The sequence below is a fragment of the Monodelphis domestica genome, chromosome 6 (genome assembly GCF_027887165.1).
Source record: "Monodelphis domestica isolate mMonDom1 chromosome 6, mMonDom1.pri, whole genome shotgun sequence".
Taxonomy (NCBI): Eukaryota; Metazoa; Chordata; class Mammalia; order Didelphimorphia; family Didelphidae; genus Monodelphis; species Monodelphis domestica.
The window spans coordinates 292,289,572-292,315,436 of record NC_077232.1 but is presented as its reverse complement, the minus strand read 5'-3'; the positions used below and the strand labels follow the sequence as shown (position 1 = coordinate 292,315,436).

The window sequence follows — 25,865 nt, the reverse complement described above, 5'->3', positions numbered from 1 at the left end:
ATTTGGTTTATTTTTTAGCGTTTTAGTGTTTTTTTTAATTTTAGTTTTATTTTTAGTGTTTTCACAGGACTTTTGTTTTTTTAATTAACAGAGTTCAGATTTGGGAGTTAAACAAAAAAGTGAATTGAATAGTCGCTTGGAGGAGAAGACCAATCAGATGGCTGCTACCATTAAACAGCTGGAACAGAGGTAAAAGTGATTTTTCTTTAATAAAATACCCTGGGGTCATTGGTAATGTTAAGGAAGATCTTGGATTGCTCAGTCATTGTTTTCTCAAAGAGCAGGAGAAAGTAGCACCAGTGGCCCTTAAGTATAAGAATTCTGATTGATTGGCTAGGACAGTGTTTGCCAAATGAGGAAATCAGAAGAGGCAAGTTAAGATAATAAGTTTAAGCCTTATTGTGCCTTTTCTGAGATAGTTTACTGGAAACATTCTTAAGAAACACATGACATAGTAATATTACTAACTAGTGGGATGAATTTCACTTAGTTGTTCTTGTTTCAAGGGATCAAAGCTTCGAAAATGATGCTTAATATTCAAAGAAGTTTGAAGATATCCCTGTTTATTTTCATCCACTTGGAGGGCTTCCCATAAGGAAACTTCCTTTACTAATGTCAGTGAGCAGCTGTTCTGCAGCTCGGTTTTGGAATGCCCCCTGAGAATGGGCTACAGAGTCAGTAATGGTCCAAGGCACATTGAGAACCTGAATTTTCCCTGATTCTGCCCTAGTCTAATCCCGACCATGCTGCCTCTCTATCTCCGTAATTTTGAAATATAACAGTGTTAAGCAGTGATACTTTGAAAAAACTGATCATTAAATATCCTTTACGTTTCTTTGAATAAAATGTTACCAGCTTGAACCCAAGAGCAGTGATCTCTAAATATTTCTAAACTTTCTCTCTTAGTAAAATAATTTGTGCCCAGTCCCTCAATTATACCTATAGGTTGGTGGTCAGTCCTGTCTGACTCTTGATGAACCTCTTGATGGGGTTTTCTTTACAGAAACACTGGAGTGGTTCGCCATTTCCAGTAAATTAAGACAAATGGAAGTTAAGTGACGTCCCCAGGGCCACATGGCTACTGAGTGTCAGAGGCCAGCTTTGAACTCATCTTTCTGACTCTGGATTCACTGAGCCATCTAGCTGCCCCTAGTTATATACACACTTATTTATAAATATACTATTACACATGCACAATTATACAGATATGTACTTTTTAAAGCACTCCAAGAAATAGAAACTTTGACAGGATGAGATTAAAGATAAATGAGAATTAGATGAGATAAAAGTAAATTGAACATGAATGGCCCAAAAATATCTTTTCTCACTACAAATGCCAGTGTCAGTAGCTAAAGCAGTGATTGAAAAGAAAATCTTATTTTAACACTGGTATATAGCAGTTTGATCATCTAGTTTCAAGTCCCACACATGGTTTTAACAGCTGTCATACCTGGAAAAAAGGCACACATACATAGATCCAAATAGAAGTACATCTTAAGCTGATACTGATCATCCACAAGTTTTCATTGAAATTCAACTCGTTAACTTACATCTTCCCTCATATCAATCGTTTTCACAAACTAATTGGAAGTTGTGGCATTTTTTATATTTTTTAAACAAATGAGTTCAAAATACACTCTCTTTTTGGAGTTTGCAAACTGGCTGGAGAATTAGGTTCTTAAATTTGTAGTAGGTGTATAGCTAGAAGTTTTTTACGTAATATATTTTTTCACCACAGTGCTTAATTTTTAAGCATTTTTCTAATTCTCATAGCTTCATTCTATCAATTATTAGTATCTCAAGTCATAATGTTCTCTTATAGTATGTGGTTCATTATTAACAATAGTGAATGTAAATCTGTAATTTAAATAATCTTTCCAGTTTTGAAATTTGGGGCTGATTTGTCTAATTAGCATTGTTCTCATAATGTGTTTAACAGCATAAATCCACCTAATACGGTTTATGGGGCTCTCTACACTCATTTGTAGTTTACATATTAGTACCTGACTCCTTATTATATGCTACTTGATTCATTACCATATTCATTACTAAATGGCAACAATTCTATCAGTTAATGATTAGCTTGGAACTTCTTTTCAGTTGTTACTTGAGAAACTTTTTTCCCCATAAGCAAATGTGTGTCTCTGTCTATAAAATCCTTTCCTTTTGGAATAAAATATGAACACTGTTCTCTATATAATCTATTAATATTCTCTATATAAATATTAATGAGGTAATCCACACAAAAATATAAATATTTACAATTACACATATTTAGCTGTGAGAATGATAATAACTAGTGTGTCTTCTAACCGTTATTTTAACTACTAGAAACAGTTTCTCCTTTCTTCTGGAAGCATAGTTCTACCGTTCAGTTCCTAGGATACCAAATAAATAACATTTCTTAAGAATTCTTTTCACTGTCTTTGAAAGATAATGGTAATATAGTTTCATCAGGAAAGAAAATCTCTCCTTTTTTCTCTATTCTCCAGTTGTTCTCTAAGAATGACAGGAAGAATTCCCTTAGTTTCTTTCAAGCTATTACTCTGAACTTTTTTTCAGTCTGACCATTCAAATTCACATTACCATAATAATCCATTTTATTCTTAAAGATGAGCAGCAATATCTGTAGCATGTGGGAGTGAATTGAAAAGGTCTTATAGTATGTCATAGAACACAATAGTCAAAATAAACGAACCCCTAGCAATCTCTCTTGTTTGCATTTTGGAATTCTCTTCCCACCTGCTACCTGGTATCTTACATGAAATGTGACTATCTGACATACAGACTGAGTAGGGGCACTAGCATCAGTCCACATAGTAAATATAAATTAAATATTTTTGTTGTTGTTGTTGTTCTTTTAAATTAAAAACAAAAACAGAAAAACCCAAAAAAGTCTTAACGTTTTCTTTTCCACCCTTGTGGACCACCTTGCTTATATACCTACTTTGGAGACCACTGCTTTAGAGACATTATTAATTTAATAGTTCTAAACTGGTAAGTTAAGTTTGAATAAATTAATGGGGAGTGGGATGACAAGGAAGAGAGGACTCTTGGGAATCAGATGCAGACTGATGACATATGCTTCTGGATGTGATTTTTAACCACCTTGATTTTTTAGTGTCTTATAGCCTTGAATTAGTGCATCAAATCAATTTTGATCTGGTATGTAGCAGATAACGCTGAATAACAAGAAAGTTTCCATCTCCTAATGTTAAGCTGACTTGGTCTTTTCTCCTCTTTTCCTTTTTTGTCCATTTTCATATTCCCTTTTCTCTTCCATTTTCATTATGATTTCTTTCTAATCCAGCGAAAAGGATTTGGTGAAACAGGCAAAAACCTTAAATTGTGCAGCCAGTAAACTAATTCCAAAGCATCATCATTAGGGATTTTGCAACTGGTCACCTCACAGCTCTCACATCACAACTTAGTTGTAAAAGAGGGATTTTGGAGAATTTGTGATGAGTTTAAATTTGGAGCTCCTATATACAATGTTATCCAACCTTGACTTGGGATCTGCTGAATTTTTAAAAATCTTTTGGGTTGGGTTTTCTTTCTCTTTCTTTTTTCCCAGAAATAGAAAATTTGGTATAAGTTCCCTGATTATTTGTCAATAAACTTTGTTAAACAACATTTGAGTTGGCCAGTAAATAAACACACCATGAAAAAAATAAAATAAGGCATAAGAAATTGGAGACTGTACATCTACTGATGATGCATATCACATACATCACAGTCTCTAATGTTATCAGACTCTAGGTGCAGTGTTCATGTCAAGGCGTAGTAGATCAGTTCATAGAAAATCTGATTCATTTTCTCTGTTCTCCCATCACGTCGTTTGTTGTGAAATAAGAGATGGAGAATTTGAAGCCCTGGGTGTTTCTGGGACTAGTTGTGTATGTGTGTATGTGTGTGTGTGTGTCCTAAATCATTATGCTTTTGCTTTTTGTTCATCACGTTTAATCGAATAAGAATAAAATAACTCACCACACTTCTGTCCTCCATAACTAAGACTGCTCGCAACTCTTTTGCCTTAGTGACTTTAAAAAAAAATGAAAGCATCCTTAACATTCCTTGACAGTGCATAGAGACAAGCTATAACAGCTTAGATGTCTTAGAGTAACATAAACCGTGGAAATGTCAATAAATCCCTTCTTACCTTTGCATCACTTTCTACCTCTCTGTTCCCTCTAGAATCCATAGCAGTTTTTCCTTTCTTCAGGAATCCCACAGAGGAGTTGTTATAGTAGAACTCCTCTTCCAAGAAGGGAACAGGCTGCAGAATCTCTTTGCTATCTCTCCTGTGGTCAGGAGGACCATTGTAGCCTCATGGAGGGCCATTAAGCCACCACTCCTTGTCTCAGAGTAGCTGGCACATCAGGAGGGGAAAGTGACATTGCTGCCTTTCAGTCAGATATTATTTCCAACTTTTGGTTTTGAATTTGTCGTCTGATAAAAATAGGAATTTGTTGGGGTAACTGGAAAATGAATGAAAGATCATTTATGTTTTAGGAAAACATTTCAGAAAAGAGTTAGGGGAATTGCAAAGTTTTAATGCTAATTTGCATTTTTAAATGTATTAACTAGGAAAAGGAGTAGAGGTGGGAGAATGCTCCCACCCCCAGTAGATTTCCACAAAGAACATTCATAGGTCTCTTCTATATAATGTTAAAAAGAGACCAAAAACCAAGGCCCTTTCTTGGCTTTAGGTTGTAAATAATCCTAAATAAACTGCTTTCAGAAATGTGGCTTGAGTTCTGGGGTGGGCTTTTCTTAAGCATTTTATTCCTTCAGAAGACAGGGTGGCATCTTTTGATGAATGGCCTGATTTGATGAATGTAATGTGAGAGATTTACAGAGCTAGAATGCAAAAGGAAAGCATTTCGACTCCATTTAGGGATTGGGCAAAGATTCTTTTATTCCCTAATGTTCTGGCCCATTCCTTTTAAGAGATTATCCTATGGGCATAAGCTTATGGTTAAGCCTGTTGAAAGGAAAGGGCCCTCTTGGGGAGAAAGACTTTGGTCTTGAATTTGTTTTATTTCATCTCTAATGTTACTTAGGTAATCCAATAATACTCATTTCCTCAGTTGTCCTCATCAGCCTTGTGTGGTGGTGAAGTTAAATTAGCCTCAGTTTGGGATGTAGAGTGGATTATGGGGAGCGGAGGCAAGAAGAAAGCATTAAAAACTTTCTATAACATGTGAACCTTCCAAGGTCATAGGCATTTTGCTCAGTTAGTTGTTATAGAAGCTCCAAGTCATAGCCTTCAGTGGCCAGGAGGGTCCAGAGAGATTAGGAGTTGTGGGTACTCTCCAAGGGCTGAAAAGAGGGTTTTCCTCCTCAAGGGAAGAACAAGCTCCCTTAGAGATCTTTTCTTCATATATTATTGCAGAACCTGGTAGGTGTTTTGACCTAGAATGGCCAATGAAATTAACCTGAGGTGTGATGAAAGGGGAGTAAGTCGGGGAATACATAAGGAGGGCTGCCCAATGTTGCAAGTTCTACTTCTACCTGTAAAGCTGAAATGTAACATAGAACAATATTAGAAAATAAATGAAAAAAAAAAACAGATTTGACTTTACTGTGTATTTGAAGTTTGCTTTGGATATGGATTTTTTAAAAGTGATGTTTTGTTGTTGATCATCTAATGGCTGTAAAATGTAGTAATAGAATAAAAGAAATCTTGGAAAATCAGCTTCTCTTCTGCCTGGTTCACCTACATCTTGCTTTCTTCAGAATGTTTTTTCGTCTTCCCCATTGTTTTATTTATTATCTTTTTGCCCATAACTTATGCTTTATTTCTATCTGTGACACCTACTTTGTCTGTGTCTCTCTTTTTGTTTTTCTCCTTCCATCTCTCTCTGTCTCTCTCTGTCTCTCTCTTTCTCTCCCGCCTCCCCACCTTGTTTTTTATTTTGTGGTCTATGCCTGGTCTTCCTCCCCACCATGGCTTTTGTTTTTTATCTAAGTTCATGTGGCTCACATCCAGATTGCGCCAGGCTGAGCGAGGCCGCCAGTCTGCTGAGGAGGACAACCGTCTTTTCAAGCAGGACTTTGGGGAGAAGATCAACAGTTTGCAGCTGGAAGTGGAAGCACTCATCAGGCAGCGGTGAAGAGAGGGATCTGAAACCACGGGATTGAAAAGGGTGGTCTTTGGGAACTCATTGGCAGGGCAGTGGGAGTCAGGATATGGGGGGAGGGTGGGCAGAGGGGTTGGAATTGGTGATCTACCCAAGATAGCAATGGAGGGCCTTTCTCCAAGTTAGAAGATTTCAGCATCATTGGGAGTCAAAGGCCAATAAGGAACCGGGCAAAGAATTGCCAAGTTACTTATATTTTTAGATCCAAAAATATATCAGCGATGGACTTGGGAATACAATGGGAGTCTCAGTTTCTGGCTCTAGCCAGTGCTACAAATACAGTTAATATGGGCACTTGGTATAGAGCTGTCTTGGGAGCAATTCCTTTAAGAAGAGCCTCTCAATGAAATGACGTGGGGCTATAGGAGTAATATTTTCTCATCATAGGATATTGAAAAGGTCTGCAGGCCATTTGTCAGTGACAGAAGGGATATTTAACCTTTTTTGTGTGTCATGACCCCCCACCCCCTCCCCTCTATGACAGTTTGGCAAAGCTTCTCAGCATAGTGTTTATATTGCAAAAACCAAATACATAGGATAGCAAATCATAGTGACATGCAGCAATCAAAATAATGTAAAAGGTCATAGACAACAGGTAAATACTGGAAGGACTAGAATTTAAGAATACCTCGAAGGACTGTGTTATATTCATTAACACAGCATATTTTGGGTTTTTTGTGTTTTTTTTTTAATCCATAAGAATCCAAAGAAAATAGAGATGGTAGGATGATTTTTAATTTCAAAGGAAAACTTTAATGTTTTTGCATCAATTGATGTCCCTGTTTTTTCTAGTGTTAAAAACCTTTCGGTTATAATTCTTTTGCCTAAATGCCAAACCCTCTGCCTTTTCTGCCCAATGATCATTTCAGTGATAGCCCTGAAGCCCTTCAATATCCTTAGATTCTTCTGGATTGTTAAAGAAAGATTACGTTATGTTCAGTTATTGTTTCTAGTTCTGTTGTGATATATAGCAGCTTCTCACAAATCCACAATGATTGCTTTTTACTCACCAGAATATAAGATTAGACCAAACCAATTAATGACAAGTTTATTGTACTGATCATAATTTGGAAGAGTCAATGCCTCTTTTTGAAACTAAGCATTTTTTAAAATCTAAGTTCTAGCACCACTTAAATTGATTGGTTTATTCCCTATGCTCTAAATATATAATTTCTAAATGATGAGTTTTTTATTTTAATGGAAAATAGGCTCATTTTTAAACTGAATGTTAGAAGGGAATCTCTTATAGAAAAAAGAGAGGAAAAAGTTTGAGGCATGTTTTGTTTTGTTTTTTCTTTTTGATTAGGTGAACAAGATTTTAAAATAATATTTAGGTTTTAATTTGGGGGAGGTTTTTTTTTTTAATGGATATAGCTTTTTGACCCTAAACCCAGTATTTTCATCCAAGTCTTTCTCTTCTTTTCTACCAGGGGCCAGCTTGAGCTAGAGCTGAAACGGGAACGAGAAAGAAGATTCCAAAATAGTCAACGTGGCCCAGAGAAAACCTCACAGAAGACAGAACCTAAAATGGTAATGTCTATAGTGACATCCTCACCTTTTTAGCTTTACAACTTTGTGAGTTTAACCTTTAGGAACCTCTTGCTGGAAATGGGGGTAGTCAGGGCAGAGGATGGGGGTTCTTGCTGTGTGCGTAGTCAGTCATTAATTTTTTTCTTATGGCTTTGAAGAAAGCACAGAGAAATTGTTCATTTTTTAAGCCTACCATTTGGAATCACTTTGTAGGATACCTCCTCATGGAAAGGAGGATTATTTGAATGCTGTTTGGGACCTCTCTGTCCTTCCAGCATGAAGCCAGGGATTCTCTAGAATCTTAAAGAGCGTGAACCTGTTTCTTAGAGGCATTTAGAGGCCCATGTGTTCAGAAGTATAGTATTCATTTCTCCCTCAAGGTGTGACCCATTTAAAAAAAAATATATGCCTTATTGCGTTCCTGTACAATGAGTCCTCCAGAAAGATCTAGAAAATAGACTACTAAATTCTTTTTAGAAAATGCAAATGGAAAATCACAGTGGGTCATTATCCCAACTCAGGTTGGCATCAGAAAAGAGGCCTGCCAAATTGCATAGGGATTGACCAGAAATGTGCCACAAAGAAAATTCTAGAGAATAGTGTGAAACAAGTCTAGAAGTGGTCCTGAGTCCAGCATTCTGGGTCACCAATCCAGGGAATGCTTTCATCCAGGAATGTCATGAGCCCTAGTTTGTTTACTGAGTAAGGAACAAATTTGGAAGAGAGTTGCAACTATATAGTTGGGGCTCAAAGAATAGAGCTCAGAGGTTTTAGTTCCAACTTTTGACTATGGAGTGATTAGGGCAGGAACTTCAATCTAACAAGGAGCCTGCAGTTCTATCATTGATTGAGCAGAACTTTCCAGATGGCAGAAAGTGGTATAGTTCAGTATCAGTCTATTGGAACTCCAAGTGGAGCAAGACCCACAGGTCTTTGCTCAGACACAAACTCGGTTTAAGAACTTGTAGAGCTCAGATCAGGAGGGCAGAAGTCAGACTTTGTCCTGGATTGGACCACTTGGGGGAAACATTGAAAGCTTACAGGTCCCCAGCCTGAGCTGTCCTGAGATTCTGGAATAATACAACACTCAGTACTTCAAGAAAGCAGTAGGAAGATAAGCCCAGACATTTCTCCCCCCACAAGTGCATAGAACCTGACTTGAATATAAAATCTGAAGTCAAGAAGAATGAGCAGATTAAAAAAAAAAAAAGACTTTCTCATTGTAAAAAGTCATTATGGTGACAAGGACTCCAAAGACACAAGTTCAAGAAAAGAATACTCCAAAACATTTACGTGCAAAACCCTCAACAGAAAACATAGCTTGGGCATAAATTCAATTAGAATTCCTGGAAGAGATGAACCATGAACTTCTAAAAAGAGTTTAGAATGTTTGGTTTTTTTTAACATTATTTTATTTGGTCATTTTCACACATTATTCATTGGAAACAAATATCATTTTCCTTTCCTCCCCCCCTCCCACCACCCCTCCCATAGCCAACGCGCAATTCCACTGGGTATCACACCATGTGCCCTTGATTCGAACCCATTTTCATGTTGTTGGTATTTGCATTAGGGTTTTCATTTAGAGTCTCTCCTCAGTCATGTCCCCTGTAGTCAAGCAGTTGTTTTTCCTCAGTGTTTTTACTCCCACAATTTGTCCTCTGCTTGTGGCTAGTGTTTTTTCTTCTAGATCCCTGCAGAATGTTCAGGGACGTTGTATTGATACTAATGGAGAAGTCCATTACATTCGATTGTACCACAGTGTATCAGTCTCTGTGTACAATGTTCTCCTGGTTCTGCTCCTCTCACTCTGCATCACTTCCTGGAGGTCATTCCAGTTCACATGGAATTCCTCCACTTTATTATTCCTTTTAGCACAACAGTATTCCATCACCAACATATACCACAATTTGTTCAACCATTCCCCAATTGAAGGGCATCCCCTCATTTTCCAATTTTTTACCACCAGAAAGAGTGCAGCTATGAATATTCTTGTACAAGTATTTTTCCTTATTATCTCTTTGGGGTACAAACCCAGCAGTGCTATGGCTGAATCAAAGGTCAGACAGTCTTTTATCACCCTTTGGGCACAATTGCAAATTGCCCTCCCGAATGGTTGGATCAGTTCACAACCCCACCAGCAATGAATTAATGTCCCTACTTCGCCACATCCCCTCCAGCATTCATTACTTTCCTTTGCTATCATGTTAGCCAATATGTTAGGTGTGAGGTGATACCTCAGAGTTGTTTTGATTTGCATCTCTCTGATTATAAGAGATCTAGAACACTTTTCATGTGCTTATTAATAGTTTTGATTTCTTTATCTGAGAACTGCCTATTCATGTCCTTGCCCATTTATCAATTGGAGAATGGCTTGATTTTTTTGTAAAATTGATTTAGCTCTTTATAAATTTGAGTAATTAGACCTTTGTCAGAGGTTTTTGTTATGAAAATTGTTTCCCAATTTGTTGCTTTCCTTCTCATTTTGGTTACATTGGTTTTGTTTGTACAAAAACTTTTTAATTTGATATAATCAAAATTGTTCATTTTACATTTTGTGACTCTTTCTATGTTTTGCTTGGTTTTAAAGTCTTTCCCTTCCCACAGGTCTGACATGTATACTATTCTGTGTTCACCTAATTTGCTTATAGTTTCCTTCTTTATGTTCAATTCATTCACCCATTCTGAGTTTATCTTGGTGTAGGGTGTGAGGTGTTGATCCAAACCTAATCTCTCCCACACTGTCTTCCAGTTTTCCCAGCATTTTTTGTCAAATAGTGGGTTTTGGTCCCAAAAGCTGGGGTCTTTGGGTTTGTCATAGACTGTCTTGCTGAGGTCACTTACCCCAAGTCTATTCCACTGATCCTCCTTTCTGTCTCTTAGCCAGTACCAAATTGTTTTGATGACCACTGCTTTATAATAGAGTTTGAGATCTGGGACTGCATGGCCACCTTCCTTTGTATTTTTTTTTCATTATTTCCCTGGATATCCTTGATCCTTTATTCTTCTAAATGAACTTTGTTTTGGTTTTTTCTAAATCAGTAAAAAAAATTTTTGGAAGTTCAATGGGTATGGCACTAAATAGATAAATAAGTTTGGGTAGGATGGTCATTTTTATTATATTGGCTCGTCCTACCCATGAGCAGTTGATGTTTTTCCAATTGCTCAGGTCTATTTTAGTTGTGTGGAGAGTGTTTTCATATAGTATTTCATATAGTTTTCATATAGGAGTATGTTTATATAGTTCCTGTGTTTGTTTCGGGAGATAAATTCCCAAGTATTTTATTTTGTCTAAGGTAATTTTGAATGGGATTTCTCTTTCTAATTCTTGCTGCTGAATTGTGTTGGAAATATATAAAAATGCTGATGACTTATGCGGGTTTATTTTGTATCCTGCAACTTTGCTAAAGTTGTTGATTATTTTGACTAGCTTTTTGGTTGATTCTCTAGGATTCTTTAAGTAGACCATCATATTATCCACAAAGAATGATAACTTGGTCTCCTCCTTGCCTATTTTAATGCCTTCGATTTCTTTTTCTTCTCTAATTGCTACTGCTAGTGTTTCTAGTACAATGTCAAATAGTAGAGGTGATAATGGGCATCCTTGTTTCACTCCTGATCTTATTGGGAATGCATCTAGTTTATCCCCATTGCAGATGATGTTTGCTGATGGTTTTAGGTATATGCTGTTTATTATTTTTAGGAATGACCCTTCTATTCCTATACTTTCTAGTGTTTTCAATAGGAATGGGTGTTGTATTTTATCAAAGGCTTTTTCTGTGTCTATTGAGATAATCATGTGTTTTTTGTTGGTTTGCTTGTTGATATGGTCAATTATGTGAATGGTTTTCCTAATATTGAACCAGCCCTGCATTCCAGGTATAAATCCTACATGATCATAGTGAATGACCCTCCTGATCACTTGCTGGAGTCTTTTTGTTAGTTAGAATGTTTTTATTAATGAAATTTGAGAACTAGAAAAAAATGAGAAAAGAATTGAGAGAATTCGGAAGGGAAAGAAAAGTCTGGTCCAAGAAATAAAAATCATGCCTGAGCAGCAGATTCCCTAAACATGAAAATAGGCCAAACAGAAGATAATGAATCAATGAAATAAGAAATATTATAACAAAATCAAATGCCTGAAAAAAAATGAAGAAAATATCAAAACAAAAACAACTTACTTAGAAACAGATCAAATGGGGATAATTGAACAATTATTGAATAACCTTAAAATCATGAGCAGATAAAGAGCCTTGACATCTTATTTCAAGAAATCAAAAGAAAACCATCCAGATCTTGTTGAGTCCACCTCTTTAATGAAACCCCCAAAAGAAAACTCTTAAGAAGGTGGTGATACCCCAAATCCAGAGTTTCCAGGTCAAAGAAAAAATATTGTAGATAGTCAGAGGAGTCATAGTCAAGATAAAACAATTTATCAGCTACCATGATAAAGGATTGGAGATTTGGGATTCAGTATTCCAAAAGGCAGAAGATATAGTCTCATAACCAGCAATAATTTGGCCAGCAAAACTGAATAGAATCTTACATGGAAAACATGTGATATAATAGAGACAATCTAGAATTCCTGATAACAAGATAAGAGCTGCATAGAAACTTGGAAATGCAAACACAATGGTCAAGACAACCTACAATAGTAAACCTGAATGAACAATCATAAATCTAAACAAAGAATAACACTTTGTGTTCTACTGTATGGAGATGATATATTTAACCCCCTCAACTTCATTGTCATTAAGGTCATAGAGGGTGTCAAATTAGTTGGCTGGGGAATGGTTCTGTTTATCTTAAAAGAATGGAAAGGAAGAATAATATACTGAATGTGAAAGAGAAAGGAAGATCAGAAAAAAATTATTTCACATTCTCAGAATGTGCAAGTAAGAAGCAAAGGATTAGAGGTGGGAGGAGTGGGTTAAAGGAGGGAAGAATAACACACCCACAAGAGCATGAGGTCATGAGAGAGAAGGTTCCTAAAAGGGAGAGTAGATTAAAAGAAGTATTTTTCTTAACCAAAACATATTCTAAAGATGCACAAAAATATTTCCTCTTTTTGTGGTGGCAAAGAATTGGAGACAGAGTGTGCCCATTTCTGAATGAATAATGGTGTATGAAGGTGAACAGATAACTGTTGTGTTGTAAGAAATGATGAATGGGATGGTTTCAGAGAAACCTGGGAAGACTTGTGTGAACTGATGCACAGTGACGTGAACAGAACTAGATTATTGTACACAGTACCAGCGATGTATGGATGATCCATCATGAAGGACTTCAGAACTTGGAATAGCACAATTACCAATCATGATTCTCAAGGATTCATGATATGAATTATGCCACCCACTCTTGATAGAGAAGGGAAGAATTTAGAGTACAGATTGAGACATATTTTCTTTAGGATGGCCAGTGCAAAAATATTCTTTTCTTAGGGATTTGTAAGAAATTATAAAGCTTTAGGTCTTTGTGGGACAAAAAAAAAAAGAAAGAAAAAGAAAAAAAGAAGCAGCAGCTGACTTACATGAAAATAATTTTATACTTGACCATAGAGCCATATTTGGACATCTTTGTATCCAAATACATTGCTCCCAAGACAAGCAGCCAGGTAGATCCCTCTAAGCACATCCTCCAGTAGGGTAGGTTCTTCATCTTTGTCTTTGTCCCCCAGTACCTGGCATAGTTCTTAGCACATAGTGGGCACTTGACAAATATTTTTTAATCACCCAAGTATTATTGAGACTTCTTTAATGCATGTAAAAAGCACCCTGAATGCATAACCTCATTTCATCCTCACGATAATCCATGGGGTAGGCACTAAACATTTTTGTTCCCAGTTTGCTATTCCTTCTTTTCTCTCCAATGGTTCAAAGACTGGGTATTTTCTGTCTCATGGCCAACTCTCTTTTTATCCACCACATTGTCTTGCCTGTTAAATGTGTCATAGCATCTCTGTGGTGTGTCCTTATAAAACCCCTGCCTTTTATTTCTCTTTGACACCAGCAATATGGTCACATCTGCAAGCATTTTTCCTCCAAAATGACGGAGGCACTGTGTTCTCTTTAAGTGCAGAGTGTTTTTTTATCATTTTATTTTATTTGAATCCTAAGGGACCAACAGAAGGCCTGCTCTCAGTCGATACAAACTATAATAGAGTCATTTCTCAGCCCTGAGTATAGATTTTCCCTTTTAATTCATATTCAGGCAAAGTGCATAGCCAGGGGGAAAGTGGGTCTGCAGCATCATTGATACCGTCCTGATCAATTGGTAAATTGGGCTATTTTCTTTTGGCAGGATGAGAAGCATAAAATCCAAGAGGAAAATGCTAAACTAAAAAAGCCCTTGGAAGATGGCCACAGAATTCTCCCTACCAAGTATTGATTAAATTATAAAACTTTTTTCATGGGTGCTTGGGATGGGAGAGGGAGGGCCTATTCAGAATTTTTCCTGGAACAAACCAAGAACTGACCTTTTTTAAATGCTTATAAGCCAGAAAGACATTTTCAAGATATAGGAAATAAATTATAAATTCAAGAGAATGGCTTCAGCTGGTCCCTGGGACACCCCTCTACCCACCCCTGGCCTCAGCACTCATACCAGTCCCTCTTTACTGCCCTAGGAAGCAAGAAGACAACGTGTTTATCACTTCCTCACTTCTCTGCTTATTTTTATGTCTATCCCAAAGAACTAAATCCAGAACTGGGGGGTGGGGGTGGGGGGTAATGAGGATGATGCCTAGCAAGAGCATTCCTGTCTTCTCAGGCTCAAAGATCTTAGAGCCCAATAGATAGAGGAAGTGACTCATCTCAGACCACACAGCCACTATAATGTGGAATTAGCAGGTCAGGGGTTGATTTTTTTTGTCCCCTTCTACTTTCTCTCTAGCTTTCTAGAATGGCTGGGATACTTCTTGGGATGCAACACCAACAAGCATATTGGTTCTGTCATGGCAAGGGGAGTGAATATGGGAGGGCAGCTTTTTATGACTGTCCTATGCGAAAGAAAATTTTAAACCGCTGATTGTGGGAGCCCCTGGGCCACTCCTGAAAATAAAAGCAAAGTAAAAGGTGGTAGGACAAAATTATAAACCATGTGATACACATTATTGCCCGGAGTTTGTGTCTCTCTTACCCGTGCTTTAGTCTCCAGAATAATCTTGTGTCACCTGCAACAGAAACAGCCCCCTGGGAAGAAGATTACTCTGAGGCACTAGGCAGGAACATTTCATTGCATGGATAATCAAACCTTCGTTGTATGTCTGACTATCCCAACCCTGTATACTCTGAGAGCCCAGAATAATTTTAGGGCTCTTAACACTGGATCCAAATGTGCCTCTTGAGCTCAGAATCTTAATCTTGCACTGCCCTCTGAAGCAGTTTTCAGTGTTCGGGTCTGCATAATTGAGAATTTATTCACTTTGGAATCCCAAGAGCCAGCTCAAGATCAGGATATCTCTGTGGCCAGGTCCATTCTGGTTCAAAACCACAGCTAGCATTTATATTGCACCTACTACATGCCAGGCAGCGCTGGGTTAACCACTTTACAGATATCATCTCATTTGATGCCCACATCAATCCCAGAAAAGTCCTCGTGTAAATAATAATCAAACCCTCTTGTTTGACAGTTGAAACAGCGACAAACAACTTAAGTGACTTGCCCCGGGTCACAAGCCAGTAAAGGTTTGAGCCCTTGACTCCGTCCCTCGCACCATAGTTACTGAACCACCAGCTGCCCCAGGGAAGCTAGACCCTGCCCACAATCCCTGGGGGTGATGGAATCCGTGTTATTCCCCTGGTTCTGCCTGTCAATGTAGCCAAGCTAGAAAGACCTGAAACCACTGTCTAAGTTTCTACCATAGTTGGATTCAGAGACTACAATCCAAGGTCATCTTCATTTATTATTGATTCTTTTCCCCAAATTACTGATGAGAAAGGGCTCAGCTGTTTTTCTAATGAAACATGTTCAGATCTTTCCTTCTGAGGTCAGATAACACCACAATTTTCTGATGGAAACCTTGGGAAGGGTCTCAATGGGATCCATTCATTGTTCTGATAGTACATTGATTAGGACTGGGTTTTAAAAATATCAGAAATCAAGCTGTATCAATGGATTCAGTGCTTTTTAAAATATGACAAAGAAAATGACAGATGACATTTTTTTATTTCAAAGTAAAATTATCCCATTTTTGTATTGATGAACACATTTGTTTTTCTAGTGTTAAAACTTAATTTCTAATACAGAAGAAAAACATTTGCTTGGTTACATGGTTCATTGGGGATATGATTGGGGATATAGTCTCTAAACGATCACTATTGTAAACATTAATAATGTGGAAATAGGTCTTTTTTTATTTGAAAAATTTTATTTAATTTAGAATATTTTTCATGGTTCCATGATTCAAGTTCTTACCTTCCCTCCTCCCCCATAGCCAATGAGCAATTCCATTGGCTTTTACATGTGTCATTGATCAAGACCAAATATTCTAAATTAATTAAATAAGTAAATAAAAAAAAATAAAATTAAAAAACTTAATTTTTAGGATGGGATGGGGTAGCAGATGATGGAGGAAATTGGCTACTGGCTTTTTAGATTAAATGATATTTTCACCTTCAGATTCCATTTTTCTCTTAATTATTTTAGTAACTTCCTGTTTCTTTCATCCCTCACTCCCTACCTACTATATTAGAGCTTATTCCTTTCTATATACTTTGCTACCAGAAGAAACAGTATCTAAGTCAGATACCTTAAAGGGAAGATTGCACCCTGTACCTGGCCCCCCAAGGGAAGAACAGGAGCCAGTCCTCTTAGCCTAGAATCTTAAAATCCAACGTAGGAGACATGTTCTAATCCTGCCGGTGCCATTGAGTGGTTGTTTGGCCTTAACTAAATCATTATACCTCTCTGAACTTCAGTTTCATTTTTTAAATTAGGGGTCGGATCAAATGACCTTTGAGATCGATCTCAGCTTTAATGTTCCATAGTTCAACAGAAAACCAATCCTGCTAGGGCAGCTGGTGGCTCAGTGGATTAAGAGCCAAGCTTGAAGAGAGAAGGTCCTGGGTTCAGATTGGACCCTGTATGACCCTGGGCAAGTCACTCCCCTGATTGCCTAGCCCTTACTACTTTTCTACCTTATAAGCTGGAAAGTAAAAGTTTAAAAAAGAAAAAAAAAGGAAAAAAGCACTTCTGCCATTGGAAAAAAAAGGTGAAATAGAAGGGGTTCCCAATAGAAAGGGAAGGAGCTATCAAGTCAGATTGAAGGGTGGAATCCACATGAGATTAGTGTGAAAATGCCCAGCTGGACATCAGCCTGAAGGAGCCATGGTCCTGCCTTCTTGATTGTAGAGCACCTGATTTCTAAGCTCGTTTCATCTTCCTGGGTGTGGATGAAGCTTTACTAACTCCCCCTTGGGTTTCTTCCTTTCTAGACCGCAGCCTCCCTCTGCCATTCAGCAGGTAACATTCTTTTCTTGACTATGGAAAGCCCTTCACAACACCTGCCTAAAATCTGAAGTGGCTGGACTAGACCAAACTAGTAAGCAAGAGAGTATGGGAGGCTCCAGCCCGCCACAGGAGCACTGCCACTGTGCTAGGTCATGCGTACAGATTTTGGCCAAATGCATCTCTCAATTTACCCAGCTAGAACTGGTCTGTTAACCCTGAGGATGTCACTCGATTGTGGCATTTGAGCCCCTTGTACCCTTACCGTTTATTACCATTAATTACATTATGTCCTTATTGATAATGTAATTAATATAATTACATATAATATAGAATAAGAATTAATAATACAATAAAAGAATATCAATGCTTTATATTATTTACATAGTTATATACTTTATATTGTTTATTGATTAATATGATACTTTATATTCATTTACTTTCCTATCCATAAGATGGAGAGACATATTTATATGGACCATTGTGAGATCAAGATGATTATGCATTTTAAGGCCTGAGAAGAATAATAACCCGTCATGTGCACCCCAGAGTACGACAGGGGACGTGCCTCACACACTTCAGTGCTTTCACAAACTGTTAGTATAGAATGGCCTTCTAATGGTCCTATTCCTGTTTGGGCTGCATGAAGAATGCAATACCAACGAAAGGGAAAGTATATGAATATTTAAAAATTGGAATTATTTAGGCTACAAGTTGATCGAAAAGATTTTGCCTCCAGAAATTTTGCCCGTTGTTTTAATTAGTCGAAAGGGTTCATGAACCTAGTTAATAACAGCTCCCATTTCCCATAACATTGTAAGTTTGATAACACCCTTTGCATGGCTTCTCACTTGATCCTCACAACAATCCCCTTTGTAAAGTTCACCTTGGCTAAACTCAGAAGGCGTAGCATAGAGGGAAATCAAGAGGCAAGAAGGGGACGTTAAAGAATATGCACTTGGAGACGAGAGCGACTAACCAGCTGTCTGTTGGTGCCTTAGGATCAACTGTCCCCATTGGGAAAGCCAGAGAGGTGCCAGCTGTGCCAGGAGGAGGGCAGCAAGACCAAGGTAATGAACTCTCAGGGAGGGACGGGCGTGTTTAATGACTCACCAGGCCGAACTTCAACGTTTGGAGGAGTCATCTAGGCAGAAGCATTTCTCTTTGGAGAGGGAGAAGCATATGTTTGGAAATTTAGGTAATATTAAAAACAAATGACAATAAAATTAACTTTTAAAAATCATTGTAAAATTTGACCAAGACTCAACCTTAAACTGTCTTCTCTCTTTTTTTTTTTTTTTGAAAATTGGGACATACGGTCAATAAATGGGTACCTCAGTGGACAGCCATCAACTGCTGGCTCCTTGTCTCCTCTCCTGATCATAACTAGATCTCTACTAGAGCTAGCATAACTAGAATTCTCCCCTGATGGACCCTTAGAGCCCAGATGCCCATTCTCCCTTAGCAGGGTTTAGCTTTTCCTGGTATAGGAAGAACCTCATTCTTATTACTCGGCACCACGCCATGGCCTTTCTTTCCCTTTGTCACATTCTTCTTACCTTACCAAGACAGGCTCATCTTGAATCTTTCTTATCATTCTTCTTCATTCTTTCCTCCCTTCTAGAAGAGAAGGTCCTGTATACTCGGAACTTGGGCATTCTTATCTGGATTGTTCGTGGCAAACATTGCAGTCCCAAGCCACTGGTACCTAGCTCTTCTACCTTTAGCTAATGTGCTCAGGAAATACAAAATAACTTTAATATTAGCAAAAGACAAAAATAATTAGACCCCTCCCCCTGAGAGAGAGGGAAAGCATTTCATCAGTCTTTTCATCTCCTATGTTAGGAGGGAGACCAGTGTGCCTCTCCTTCTTAGCCAAGACCAAGCCATTGGGCACCTGACCACATTCTATTTCACACATCTTCCCCATAGTCAGGGAAGTAGTTTGTGAGTTATATATTTTACCTTTAGGGGAATTATACACAAAAATATGAAATACGTTCCATTCACCAGACTGATCACTGGAAACTTTGTTCTACCTAGGGATATTTGCCCTCCTATTTCTTGTAAGTCATGGCTTTGAGTTGAACGAAAACTGGTAGATGAGTATAAAGCATATTTACAGAGGAATGAGAGCTATAGAGGAGCACATAGCTATAAATTTCCAAATATATGCCTCTCCTTTTCCAGAGAGAAAAGCTTAAAAATAGGGGTCAGCCACTAATACACTGTTTTTGTTGTTGTTAGTTTGTTTTTTTAAACCCTTACCTTCCATCTTACCTTCCATCCAATCTGTGTATTGGTTCTAAGGCAGAAGAGTAATATGGAACAATACCACACCTATATCAAAGAAGGAATTTGGTCAGATCCCTTATGTTCAAAATTTTGGAATTAAATATTCTTTGGATGTTGGATCTTCACTTGTGAACCTATCTTGTCCTAGAGAATTTTTTTTCCCTTTGGAAGTTATTTTATGGCTTGTACAATTTCTGTCTCTGATGCAGAACTGTTTAAATTCTCTATTTCTTCTTTTGTTGATTTGAGTATTTTATGTTTTTTAACTAATTGGCTTTGTTGGCATATGGTTTGACAAAGTGGTTTCTAATGATAGCCTTTATTTCTTCTTAATTTGTTCTCTTTTTTCATTTTTAGTAGTCATAATTTAGTTTGCTTACTTTTAAATTTAGTTAGTGATTTTTATTTTTAATGGTTTTTTTTTGGTTCAAAAAGCAATTCCAAGTTTTTTTTTCCATAAAAACATTGGAAAAGAGAATTGAATGGACTTTTCTTTAAAAAGATAAATTTCTTTAATATGATAAATTATAAGAACCAAAAATGAACATCTCTGTAGGAGATAAATTAGAATTCTTTTCAATAAATTCAGGGGTAAAACAAAAAAAAAAGATATGGACTAGGCAATGGGCGTCAAGTGACTTGCCCAGGGTTACACAGCTACGGAGTGTCTAAAGCCAGATTTGAATAGAGGATCTCCCATTTCTGGGCCTGGCTTTCAATCCACTGAGCCACCCGGTTGCCCCTCCCTTCCCCCCTCCTCCACTAATACACTGTTGGAACTATGAACTGATACAACTGTTCTGGAGCTCAATATGGAACCAGGCTCAAAGGGTCACAAAACTTTGACCCAGAAATACCATTACTAGGTTTGTATCCCAAAGAGATCAGAGATAAGGGAAAATAACCCATCTGTACCAAAATAATTTTAGCAGCTCTTTTTGTAGTGGCAAAGAATTGGAAACTGAGGGGTGGTCTAACACTGGGGGAATAGATGAACAAGTTATAGTATATGGTTGCGATGGAAAACTATTGCGCCATAAGGAACGATGAACAGGATGAATTCAGAAAAACCTGGCAGATTTAGATGAACTGATGCAAAGGGAAGTGAGCAGAACCAGAAGAACAATGTACATAGTAACAGAAATATTATGCAGTGATCAACTGTGAAGGACTAAACCATCATTGGGAAAGTAAGTCTCCAAGATACCCATAAGGGACTCACGAGGAAAATGTTATTCATAGCCAAAGAAGTAATTATTGGAATCTGAGTGTGAATACCATCTTCTACTATATGTCCTTCATGAGGTGTCTGTTGTATGTGTGATATGTGTCTACCATCATTACTTGAGCTATATGGAAATTTGTATTAATTGAAAGTATGGGGATAACCTATAGCATCCTATTCACTGCCTCGGGGAAGGGAGGGAGAAAATCTGAATTTTAAAATGTCAAAAAATCATCAAAAATTGTTTCTACATGTAACTGAAAAATAAAACAGAAAAAGAAGAGGTCAGCAATGTATAGCCTGCAGCAAGTAGTTCTTCCTCCATGCCCTCATCTCAAAAGATCACAAACATGACTCAGGTCCAAAGCAAAAGTGTCTAATCCCAATCGGCAAAGTCAAACAAGAGCTCTCTGTTAGGATATGCCCCTCCCCAGCCTTGGACCCTCTACCCAGGAGAAGTATGTTCTGAAATAGCCTTTTCTCTTCTTTCTTTTAAAAACTTGGAGGTAGGCTTATAATCAGAGAGATGCAAATCCAAACAACTCTGAGGTATCACCTCACACCTAGCAGATTGGCTCACATGACAGCAAAGAAAAGTAATGAATGCTGGAGGGGATGTGGCAAAGTTGGACATTAATTCATTGCTGGTGGAGTTGTCAATTGATCCAACCATTCTGGAGGGCAATTTGGAACTGTGCCCAAAGGGCGATAAAAGAATGTCTACCCTTTGACCCAGCTATAGCACTGCTGGGTTTGTACCCCAAAGAGATAATAAGGAAAAAGACATGTACAAGCTGCGCTCTTTGTGGTGGCCAAAAATTGGAAAACGAGGGGATGCCCATCAATTGGGGAATGGCTGAACAAATTGTGGTATATGTTGGTGATGGTGATGGAATACTATTGTGCTAAAAGGAATAATAAAGTGGAGAAGTTCCATGGAGACTGGAACAACCTCCGGGAAGTGATGCAGAGCGAGAGGAGCAGAACCAGGAGAACAATGTACACAGAGACTGATACACTGTGGTATAATCGAACGTAATGGACTTCTCCATTAGTGGCAATGCAGTGATCCTGAACAACTTGGAGGGATCTATGAGAAAGAACATTCAGAGGAAACACTGTGGGAGTAGAAACACAGAAGAAAAACAACTGCTTGATGACATGGGTTGAGGGGATATGACTGGGGATGTAGACTCTAAATGAACATCCTGGTGCAAACACCAACAACATGGAAATGGGTCTTGAACAAGGACACATGTAATACCCAATGGAATTGCGTGTCGGCTACGGGAAGGGGTGTGGGGGGAAAGAACATGAATCATGTAACCATGGAAAATTTTTCTAAATCAATAAAAAAATTTTTTTTTAATATGGAGGTAGGAATGGGTGTTGAATATGGCACATACCATCCAACATATTTGATGTGGTGGTTGTTTTTGCTGAACCTGCATTATTCATTCATCTTTAAATCTTTTATAAGACGTAGTGAATTTACTGAACAGGAAATCGGGGTAGAAATCTCTTTGTATAACAATTTAACATTAAAACGCCAAAAAAAGTGATCTTCCCATGGCCAGCTTCTGACCTCAACCAGTGTATTTTCTTTCTTAAAAGAGACAGCCATGGAAAGAGTTGGGACATGGAATTCCAAAGCCTGGTTTGGACATTGGCCAATTTACCACCAACGGATCATTTGATAAATCTGCTTCTTTCACTGTATTACTGCCTATTGCCATTGATGTAAATAATTAATAATTAGATGACAGGTCCAAGTGTGCTCAGCTTTTGTTGTACACGTACCTCTAAAGCTTAAACCTTTGGAGCTCTGTTTAGTTTGGGGCCAGATTTCCTTTAATCTATGCAGGAAATACTAATGGGCACCTGTGCTGCCAGTTGCTTTGGGCATTCAGGGGTTAAATGATTTGCATATCATCTTGCTTTGTGTTCCTGATGAGCACGATGGAAAGAACGAATTTGTAACTTCTTAAAAAACGAATGTTAAAATTTTTTACATGTAACAGGGAAATTTAATGGAATGAACAAAAAATATATTGAGGTTAAATGATTTGTCTAGGGTCACACGACCAGCCAGTATATGTCAAAAGCCAAGTCTTCCTGGCTTTGAGGCTGGTTCTCTTTCCACTCCTCTCCACTGCCTCTGATTGTGGTAATTTAACATTTACAAAGAGCTCTTTCTCAATTGGGTAAGCACATGCACTTATCATTGTCCCCATTTTGCAGATGAGACAAGTTGGTGTAGTGGGACAGAACTTGAACCTAAATGTCCTAGCTGTTGGGGGACCCCAGATGTTCTTGTTGACGCATTCGCTGTATATCATACGCTCACTGATTGATGGTTGTCTTACACCCCCCCTTTTACTCTCTTCATTGCAGAACGTGTGCAAGAATTGTGGCGGCACCTTCTGCGAGGCGTGCTCGGCCAGCAAGCTGCCCCTTCCTTCGAGCATCAACCCTGAGCACGTTTGCAACCCGTGCCACGATCGCCTGATGAAGCAGTACTCGGTCAGCCCCTCTTAAGGCTGGGGCCCAGCACGGACACAGATAGCTTCCTCCGGGGCTGCTGTCCACTTGGGCTCAGTGCCCGGGTCCCACCCGAAAGGCCCACCCTTAGAACCAGCAGGGGCGTGTAGAGAAAGAGAACTATTGGAAGTCACCGAAGCGAGGCAGCAGGGATATTGGCGTGCTCAAAACTGCCTTCTCTCCCGAGTGACGACCACCAAAGCAGTCTCGTTGACCTTTGTCTTAGCCATGGATTTGTTACACAGAATGACTCTAGATGGCCGCACGAGTCTAGGAACAGAGGCAGGGTGCCTGGGGCAGGAGGGCATCGGGAAGGAATTGTTCCTGTGGACAACCACAAGTCATCCTCGGCCCTGCTCGTGGGCAGGCCCAAGGGAGATCCAACGATAAAGGTCATTTTTTTCTACCGCCAAACGCTCCTGCCTCCTCTCATCATCTTTGTCAAACTGTGAACTTGACCTCAGGGATTCTGGTTCTATATTTTTCTGAATGTATTGAACCCAAGATGGTGGTTTCTTTCATCTTCTTTTAGCACCAGGAAGTTCTTGCTGTTGGCCAGAATAGCAAGAGAAACGTGGGGAAGACTTTGGAATAGGGCCGTTATTTTCTTCCCCAAATCCTTGGCTCCTCTGAAGTCACCTCTGGGGAAACCTCTAAATTCCAATAGGCTCGTCCCACTGAAAATGGATTTTTGCCTCCATGTCCTCACGGTACCTGTTGGCATGGAATTTAGAGGAAATTCTTGTGGTGGTGAGGACCAGGGTGCGAAATGTCACATGCACTGTCTGAGAGATGCACTGTTGGTTTTTTCTGAGCTGTGTTTGCTCCTTTTTAACTCTTAGGTGTGTTAGGATAGCTAGAGAGGGCTCTGTTCAGACACAAAAGGAGAGGGAAAAGGTATCCACTTAGAAACTAGGGGCTTTGACTTGAACGTAGACAACTAGTCTTGGTTAACCCAAGATTTCAGTGGAGAGTGAATGGCTGAAATAACTTTTAAGCAGTTTTTAATAGCCCCTTTCCTGGCTCTCCGTCAGTGTTTTAGAAACTCAGCCTATGTAAATAGCAGAAACAAGGGTTTGGTTTAATGGTACTGATTCTTTGATGGGTCCCACAGAGACATCACTGCCAGTGGCCTCCCAGAATCCTTTGAGGAAAGGAGAAAAGGGGAAGTACGTAGAATGTTTTCTCTAAGGAAATATTTATAGGAGAACCTTAAGATAGATATATTGTGTTTTAGGTTATCTTGTCCCATCTAGGGTCTGAGATATAGAACCTTCTGCTCGGATTTAAGAATCTTGAGAAAGAAAAAAAAAATCTAGTGATACTATTTTTTAAAAATCCTATTTGCTGGAAAGGATATGGGGTTTGAGGAAAGTATGGTTATCTTCTGAAGGAATGTTGAGAAAAAAGCCCTCAGAAAAGGAAAAGCACTGTACCACTTGGTAAGGTTGGCATTTGAGATTCGAGAAAATCAAATATGGCACAGGGTCCTGTCCCCCCTCCCCGTCAAAGGTATTTGTGATCTGTCAGCCCTAAAGGGGAGGTAATGAATTCCTTTTTTTTTCTTTTTTAAAGAAAGCCTCTTTTGTGGAATCTGGGTGATGTGAGTGAAGTAATTTTAAAAAAAGAGATGGAGTGGTTCCTAGGATTACCACCTTTCTTTGAAAGAATTAAGATCATACAGAAAGAGACACCAGCAAGTCAGCTTAGTGGAGATCCAGAGTTAACCAAAGCCTCCGAGCTTTGCTGCCAAGTTAAGACTGTCTATAATAAAAAGCTTCTTTAAAAGGGGGCTCACATCTCCAAAATAACCTCCCAGATGGAAATGGTGGCCCACGCCCCTCAGTACAGCTCGATTTTCTGTAAGATGATCTGTAGCTGCTTCTGCTAATCCAAGGTATAGAGCCCATTAAAACAATCTGATTAAGTGAATTGATGGTTAAGGAGAGCAAAAATTCCCATCTTCATATGCAGATTTTTTTTTGAAAGTCTCAGCCCAGAAAAGAAGAACATTTCTTCCAAATTAAATATTTCCAGTTGATTCTGGTAGAAAATAAAATGCTTGATTTCTTCATTTTCCCTCTAAATCCAGTATACTGAATTTGTGAGAAATGTCAGATTTGCATTAAACTTATAAAAGAGACCATTTTTCTAGCAAATTGATCAGCTTCTTTGCCTTCAGTCTGTCATCGACCTGCTTGATTGAGGACCCCAAATCCAAAGATTTTGAATGCTCCCAATAAAAGCAGCAGGAGAGTAGAAGGCTTGAGATTAGAGGATGACGGGTTTTCAGGAAATCTTTAAAACCAGTGGCAAGCCATAAGCAGTGCTGAGCCGAGTGCCATTGTAAGAAGCTTGATAGTTAAGCATATTAGAAAAAGATGAACCTGCACTTGGAATATTCCAGCATGCGTAAAGGAAAATGCTCCTTTCCTAACCTTCCGGTGGTTTTCTCTACTGGTAAAATAGACCCGGATTCCACAATACAGAAATTTAATTTGGAGGCTCAGCCAGATCTCAGGGCTCACTTGACAATAAGGTTACACATAGGTCCTCGGGAGGCTTCCAGATGCTCCCTAAGCTTGCTTGAATTTGGTTGTACAACAGTTCTGTCCATCAATAAATTTATTTGGTGATCATGTTTCTTGGTTTGTTTTTCATCCTCACTACATTTCTGTAACTTA

At 38.5% G+C, this 25,865-nt stretch overlaps 1 protein-coding gene across 28 annotated transcripts in view; it reads left to right on the top strand.

Annotated features, from left to right (window-relative positions):
- Positions 1-25,822, top strand: part of RUFY3 (RUN and FYVE domain containing 3) — a 138,532-nt gene extending 112,710 nt beyond the window's left edge. For 9 of the 28 annotated variants that reach the window (XM_056803356.1, XM_056803360.1, XM_056803359.1 and 6 more), the window contains 7 exons: positions 92-189; positions 5,993-6,112; positions 7,574-7,673; positions 13,974-14,053; positions 17,108-17,135; positions 18,122-18,190; positions 23,035-25,822. In XM_056803356.1, coding sequence (XP_056659334.1) covers positions 92-189; positions 5,993-6,112; positions 7,574-7,673; positions 13,974-14,053; positions 17,108-17,135; positions 18,122-18,190; positions 23,035-23,178 — 639 coding nt within the window. In that variant the 3' untranslated portion in view covers positions 23,179-25,822. Of the gene's footprint in view, positions 1-91; positions 190-3,310; positions 5,698-5,972; positions 6,113-7,573; positions 7,674-13,973; positions 14,078-14,564; positions 17,136-18,121; positions 18,191-23,034 lie in introns of those variants that run through there. The other 19 variants (XM_056803373.1, XM_056803376.1, XM_016422944.2 and 16 more) reach the window with 11 other exon arrangements.
- Positions 25,823-25,865: the final 43 nt, after the last annotated feature.